The 7,738-nt window shown below is 41.0% G+C and overlaps 1 protein-coding gene across 1 annotated transcript; it reads right to left on the reverse strand.

Moving 5' to 3' along the window:
* Positions 1 to 876: 876 nt before the first annotated feature.
* Positions 877 to 7,726, reverse strand: LOC104619706 (NAD-dependent malic enzyme, mitochondrial-like; the record flags this gene model as incomplete). The annotated part of the gene is made up of 6 exons (XM_010285680.1): positions 877 to 1,026; positions 1,388 to 1,486; positions 2,209 to 2,279; positions 2,903 to 3,005; positions 6,397 to 6,539; positions 7,600 to 7,726. Coding segments are annotated over 6 exons (693 nt in total), but the record flags the coding sequence as incomplete, so codon positions are not given.
* Between the last annotated feature and the right edge of the window lie 12 nt (positions 7,727 to 7,738).

Genomic DNA, 7,738 nt, shown 5'->3' on the forward strand with positions numbered 1-7,738 from the left:
AAAAAATCCTTTGGTACGTCACCTTGGAGTCCACTGCAGAAAAATCTCCTTGTAAAAATCTCTCCAAGATTTCCGTCCATTACTTCAGATCCTGCCTTATGTGATATAATTTCTAATGCAACAGCGTAGCTTTGTTTTTAAAAGCTATTAAGTGATTAATATTATATTCAGGCTTCCCAAGGATAATTTATCTAGTTCACATTTTTCCCAATAACAGATTTCACCCAATGATGAAAAAAATAAAATACAAACATTGCTGCGGGTTCCACATGTGTGCACCACACTGCTCCTCAAAGCACATTCAAAGAAACAGAGCAGCCAATGCCACAAGAAAGCCTGGACATGGGCATCTTTAAACATCAGACAAAACAGAAAGCCCATTAGACTGTTAAATTTGTCTTAAGCTGCCTCTTTTTTTTGGACGAATGCTCTCTGGTGATGTCACAGATAATGCAGTGTGACAACACCAAGACAAGTAGAAGACTGATTATTAAAAGCAGAAATAAATCATTCTGTAAGTCAGCAGTGATGAGAGCGCTATAGTTCATCATCAAACGCACGAAACTAAAACATCATTAATGGAATTCTTTAGTGTGGTGCCATCTCTAAGCTAGAAATGCAATGTCATTATTTAAATTAATTTTGGAGAGCGCTCTCATTCCTGTGACAGATGCCATCATCCATACAGTTTATCAGGTACTTGGGAGAGCGGGGAGAAATCTACGTCAAGTGAAAAACAGGGTAGAAGGGAAAAAAAAGACAACAAAAGGAGCAAAAATAAATTACAGGACTCAAAGATCATGATTTAAATTGGTCTGAAAAAGGGATCCCTGCAGAGTAGAAGATACTGCCTGAGGAGCACGATCTTCTGATGCATCAGTGAACCTTAGATTCAGGCCAGTCATACACATCTGGCATGAAGGATTCATATTCGTAGGTCCAAACCTTTGATCGAATGTAACGGTTCTTGTCTGCAGGTTCCGGGTAATGGAAAGCCATGTTGTTTGCGTACAAAAATTCCATAACCTGGAAAGTTAAATCACCGTGCAGTTTGTGCCTTTTACTACGTCCACATAATATCCACACTTCCACTGCAATGTTTAGGACTCTCAAACTGGATACACCAAAGTCTTTTTACAACTCCTGAATGCCTTACCAGGGATCTGAAAACTTAATTTCAGAAATCAAAGGAGCATAATTTTGGCCCATGATCACTGCCAAACCAAAGCATTCAACAAACTCAAAATTTTTATAAGTGTCTCTTATTAAAGGCACAAAGAACTGGGTATTTTGTGCCCAAGCACCTAGTGTTCAAGGGTCATGCTGTGTAATTCAGCAGGTTAATGTACACATAAAACACTTTTAGTACAGGCCATTTCATACTCACCTTGACAGCAATATAAATAGAAACTTCCCTGATATTAGACAGTGGAGGATAAAGTCTTCCTTGTGCAAGTTCTTCATCGGTCAGCTGTTCTGTCAATGCCTGAGATAGAAAAAGAAACAAGTTTTATTTACTGCACCCCAAAGGGGATTAGTAACATGCTAAAACACCTGAGAGAAACAAGTTGCAGTGTTCTTACTACTAGAGTGCTCCCAAAGCACTAGAATAAGGCTGTCAGAATCTCAAAATTCTCAAGGAACAACTCTGCAACCTGCACCCGTATCAGCAAATTCTGCTTGTAAGCATTTAGCAAAATAAGATCCTATTGTTTTAGTGGTTGAACTACCCATAACCATGAAGTTACAAGAGCACAACATGCCTGCGGGACTGCCCGTGTGTTTGGCCAGTTGATTCACTGGCTACTCCAAGATGGTAGATGCTCCTGCTCCAGAGTGGAAAGGCAGGAAAGGATGGGAGCCTGGGGCCCACGTGCGCCCCTGACCACACCGCCGGCTGTGGAACTCAGAGTGGGGCAGGAGGAGGAGGCAGGCCTGCTGTCAGACCTACGAGGCTGGGAGGCACTTTATACACGGAGAGATTTCCTACTTGAGTGTTTGGTTTCTGGATGAAAAATTAAATTTGCAATGGAAGCTGGTACTTTTCACAGTTCTGTTTGATGAAAATCTATTTTTTTCCATTGGGGAGGGATAAAACCAACAGAAAACAAACAGGACACCACAGAGCTTCAGCAAGATTTGAGAATTGCTCATCATGTCATCCACCGTCATGTCAGAAGCCACAGCCTACTCTGCTTCCACACTTACCTTAGCAGCCTCTAGGAAAACCTTATCACTAATGTGTCGAACACTGCTGAGGATGACAGCGAGAGCCACACCTACAATAAAATTATTGCCAATTAGGGCCACATCATTTTAAAATATGCAGCTTGCTGCTAAGGAGCTGCAAGTCATCTAGAATGTTATTTTTAAAAATATTCCCATAGCTTTCTCCACACATTTGCAAAACTATTACCATGTGTGCTAGTCATTTACTGTAACAGGTGGCTTTTGACAAGGGGTTACAGCTTAGCAGCTCAGGGAGTAAAGGGAGAGAAATGGGAAGGCAGAGAAATATCCCTAGTGCTTCTTTTGTACCCTCACTTGTGCAGACGTAACTTCAAGAGGAGCGTATTGACACTTGTTTTCTCCCCCCGCCCCAAGCAGAAGACTCCATAATGCAGCAGCTTTCAGCGCCTTTAATAATACCCTTTTGTTTCTTAGAAATATCCAGTTGGGTGAGCTCACTGTGTGCATGTTGCATATGCAGCTGCACATGCCTAACATCCATCCTTAACTGATTTTCTTTCATTCATTCTTCTGACAGAGTTCCCAGCTTTAAATTGCTGGTAACACCTCTTCATGCTGCTTCACTAACTGTGCCTAGTGCAGCAAGGAAACCCAAGAAGAGGTGCTAATAGCCTAGTTTTAAAGATTAAAAGAAGACAATTTTATTTATTACCTGGAAAAATGTAAGCATTGTTTCCTTGGCCTGGTTTGAAGGTTCTTCCATCTTTCAGAGTCACCAGCTCGAAGGGACTGCCACTGGCAAACAAGCAACGACCCTATTAAACAAAGAGGAATAATCACAGCCAGGCAGCTCCTAACGAGACAACAGTATGGAGCAACACAGCCATTATGAAATACAGCGACACCAGACTCTTACAGCTCTAGGACTGAGTCAGGAAGGTACTCAAGCACACAGCCAAATGCAAAAAGGCAAACGGCCCTATGGAGTGCAACTGGATTCAAGCACGTACTTAAATCCCTTGCTGACTCGGTTCCTACGATCCCAGAATGACAAGAACCAAACCCACCCTTCCAAGGAGAACCTGGAAGAGATACAAGAATCGGTAAGTGTCTGCATGTTTCTGCAACTGCAGAACATGCAATGTTTCTGCAGCAAACATCTGGGAAGCAGAGGCAAGCATACACATTGAATTATGCAGTTTTCTAAGGAATGGAAGCAATCTATTTGTTTTATCATTCATTGTTCTTTAAGATAGCAATGACTTAGAGGAACTACTAACACAAAATAAAGTACTTGTGTCTTAACCATTATTATAACCATAACCGTGTATCAGGAACCATGGCCACAAGCCAGGAGCCACCACTGTAGGGACTGTACAAAGACAGCTGAATAACAGCTACTTCCAAAAGACGACTGAAATAGCAGTACAGTCACAAAAGGTCACTTGTTTACTGATGGGTGGGAGGGACTGCTGTATCATACTTTTATTGCCGAGAGCTCCGAGATGAGTGAATAATGCAGTTTACTGATCTTTCCTTTGAAAAGGATTTTAATCATCACGAAATACTAAAACAAATCCAGAGTTTGGAGTGTGAAATATACCCTCCAAATAAAGGACCCTTTCCTCAAGCAGTAAAACCCCTTTAAGCAAAAAATCTTGACTTTCTTTTGAGTAACACGTTTAATAACATTACTTTAAAATATTTAAGGCTCCCCAGGACCACTACATTTGAGAACTAATTGCCAAAGAAACTAAAAACTCAGGAACTATGTTTGAATGTTAGGGCATACCCATGACAACAGTCTTTGTGTAGGGAGCAGAACATACAGATGCATTTGAGGACAGGACCAAAAGACAAAGTGAGAATTAAAACACACAAAAAGCCCACACAATACACAGTGGCAGAGGGAACTAAAGCATCGTCAGGCTTTTACAGGTGCCATCTAGTGGAAAAAGAATAAGGAATAAAAGGTTAGTGATGATAATCTTTATTTCCTTACTGACTTCCTAGTTTAGCCTAAGATTTCATGCCAGCCAGGACTAGGCTATTCCCAAGGCCAGGAGAAACATGGGGCTGACACCTCTAATCGCCTGACAAACTTTGTTAGTTAAACGACATAGTAAGTAAAGTCAGAGAGGATTTTCTAGGTAATTACTGTATCTTAAAGGGAAATATATTATACATTTTGAAGGGTGAACTATGGGGTAAACTGAGTACATTTCAGAGAACTAAAAAGCATTTTTAAAACAAACATTAGGTATGGAGAAAATTCTAAAGAGCCAGAAACATTACAAAATGTATTAATAAGTACTGGAACAAAATTATACCTGTTCATTTATGGACGCATAATATTTAATTGTCCAAACAAGCCATGTCTATAAATAATAACTTACAGAAAATCATGCGTAAAAAGACATATGGATCCAGGAAAAAAAACAAAGATCCTCTCTCCATTTGGCACAAACTTTTTAAATAGCACTGTTACCACACCTGAGACTAACCAGCACCGTCTTGCTTCTGCATCTGACAGTGACAACTAGCCTGAGGTCCAACTCCTTGGGACTCAACACACAGCCATGGGGAATAAGTAAGCCTCTTCCCTTAAAACATCTAATGCTCTGTTGATAGTCTATTAAAAGCACTATCTCTCTAACAGTGCTGCTGGCCTCCTTCGGCCATCAGAAATGCCAGTAGTTTTTTTACATTTATATATGCCAGCTGTATAACTAACTCCTGTTTACTTTCTATCCGAGATATTGGAATTTAATTTTATAAACTGAAACACTGCCCAACTCACTATGCTGGCTAACGCAAGATGTCCGAGAGGTATTAAGCCATCTTCATTTAAAAGTGTTCTCATTTACTATTAAAAGCTAAGGTCTAGATTTTGTGCACAGGCTGTTATTCCTGCCTAGGGCTCACTCTGGACCTCCAAATTCCTGTAGCAAGAGCTCCCTGCATGCTGACGGGGCCCAGTAACACAGAAGAGAATCTGGGGGCCAACTGGAGAAGATGGAATTCCACCCTTCCCACTGTGAAACTAACACTTCTGAGGCTGTAATGCTGGAAACTGAGCCAGACTAACAGTGGAAGGAAGAAGTTCATATTTCTGCAGCAAGAAACAAGGAAAGATCTCCACCCACTCATTTTCCCATATGAGTCACTTGATTTGGGACTGTTATTAAAAAAAAAAAAAAAAAACAACTTTTCACGAGCCCCACCCCTGCAGTCTGCAGGCAGGCCCTGTGGAGAGGGTTGAGATCACAGCAAGCTGGAGCCTACGATGTAAAGGAAAGGCATTACCAGCCAGTTCAAAGTATTAAACCTAGTGCTCTGTCTGCCTGATGCTGCTCCCTTGCCCCCATGTCCTTCCCCTCAGGCTCTCTTCAAAGATGGTTCGTTTTTTACAAAAAGTTGTGCAGAAGGATAAAAGACTTGCTTCATTAAAGGCAAAACCAAGGTCTGGATGTGCTGGTGATAGTGTTATTAAAAAACCACCCCAAAAACCCAACTTGCAAGCCTCCCACCAAACACCCCACAGTATAACGGCTTTGAGGTAAGAGTGCTGGACAAGACATGTTTATTCTTGGTTCACTCGTTCCAACGTTTGGTGGTGCCAGTGTACAAGACACAAACATTGCGAGAAGGGAACACAAGGACAGAGGACCACCACAGACTCCTGCACTGGAAGCACAGGTCTTCACAGGTCACTCTTAATGATATGAGTTCTGACCTGCAGACACTAGGAAATGACTGAGTGCAAAGCAGAAATCCTGGCCTGATACCAGGACATCACCTGCTTTAAGGACTTTATTCACAATGTGGCAGCCATTACCTTTTAAAGGTTGCACCTAGTATCTATTACAATGTTAACATAAGACATTTCTTAAAAAACAAAATAATTAAAAAGCATGGTGGGAAACAGTTAATTGAGCGAAGCTATGAAACAGTACCTAGTGGTCATTCTTTTAAAAAGTAATAAGGTTTAGGCTATTTTAAGCTCTGCAAAATGGTGTTATTTAAAAATCCAGACTTCTTTTCAAATCACCTCCATTTACTTTTGCCAGAAGACAAGACAGATCTGTATTATTATGTCAGTAAGTGCAAGTAACAATAAAATAATTTGAGTTCTTCCATTCTTACACTAGGTAAACAGTTCTATCACTAAGTGACAATAGCTCAACATTTCTAAACATTACGTACCTCTGTTAACGTATATGCTTCCTCTGCTGTGCATTCAGCTTTCACTGTAGGGTTACTTAGGGCAAATATTATGGGTCGCTCATTGATAGAGGCCATTGCTTTGATCACATCCTGAGAGAAGAGCCGCCCAGCTCCTGCAACTCCTGAAGTAAATGGAAACACATAAAAATAGAATCAATACTTGACTGCCTCAGGGCAGCTGACAGCGACTGTAGATTAAGTTCATGTCACCCCTGAAATCTCCCACTCAGAGCAAAGCATCGCAGGCTTTTCTAGCAGCAGGAGATGGAAACCAGGCACGGCTCCGTTAGTGGCTGCTTAAAATTCTCTTTTTCACAGGAACATCTAATTAATGTGTTCCAAAAGCCTATTTTACTTTTTTTTTTTTTTTATTGATCAGTGTACGGAATGCTTATTGCTGCCCTGGATAAGCAAGCAGGAACTCCAGGTTCTTCACAGATGATTCATCCTAGCTAGGTGTTAACTGTGCAATGCACATTCCCTTGATACAGGTATTTCTGACCACACCCAAAAACATAGGTACATACACATAAAAATAGCGTACATCTGTACACTGGCTACAAACTTCAGGGTAGCTACTCGGTCAAAATATTTTCTTTTCCAAATAAATCATGTGCAAAGGAAATTGCAGAGTTGTACCAGGAAATACCTGTAATCCCATCTGACCTCTGCAGACCGACAGTTATAAATTAGTATCTACATGTCAGTAACCTAACGGGTATTGGTGATCTGCAGTATGAAACAGCTCCTTCAAGCCATGCTGCTGGCAGATTCTAGCCAGAGAAGCTGACGAGGGAAAGGCAGGTCAGGAAAAAAAAAAAAAGGTCATATTTTTGTCTTTCTGACTCTTGATGCCCTTCATTACAGTTTCAGTTCATTGTTGCCATGCAGTCCCTGAGAACATGCTCAAGAGTTTTCTAAGAAAGGTCCAACACCAGCTGGACAAGGACTAGAGAAAGCAAGTTAACAAGATGCAGAAGGAGCACCGCAGCATACACCGAGAGCTAACCCACAGCCCAGTGTATTTTCAAGCAGAAAACTGACCTCACATTTTCATCTTCTTTATCTCACCAGCAGAAGTGTAGATCACTGTCACCAATCTCCTTTGCAGCCACGTTAGCAAATTAAGTGCAGCAAATAACCAAATGATGGAAACACAGAAACAAAAACAACCTTACTTACCAATGATAGCTGAAGGCCGAAGTATGTTCACCGCCTCTACAAATGTCTTTGGTATCTGCTCTGGAGCCTGATGCGTAAATGGTTCTTGATAAGAATCTACCTTTTGTTCTCGGCCCTTTAGAGTTATAAAAAAAATATT

This window comes from Phaethon lepturus, unplaced genomic scaffold, assembly GCF_000687285.1.
Source record: "Phaethon lepturus isolate BGI_N335 unplaced genomic scaffold, ASM68728v1 Scaffold53534, whole genome shotgun sequence".
Lineage (NCBI taxonomy): Eukaryota > Metazoa > Chordata > Aves > Phaethontiformes > Phaethontidae > Phaethon > Phaethon lepturus.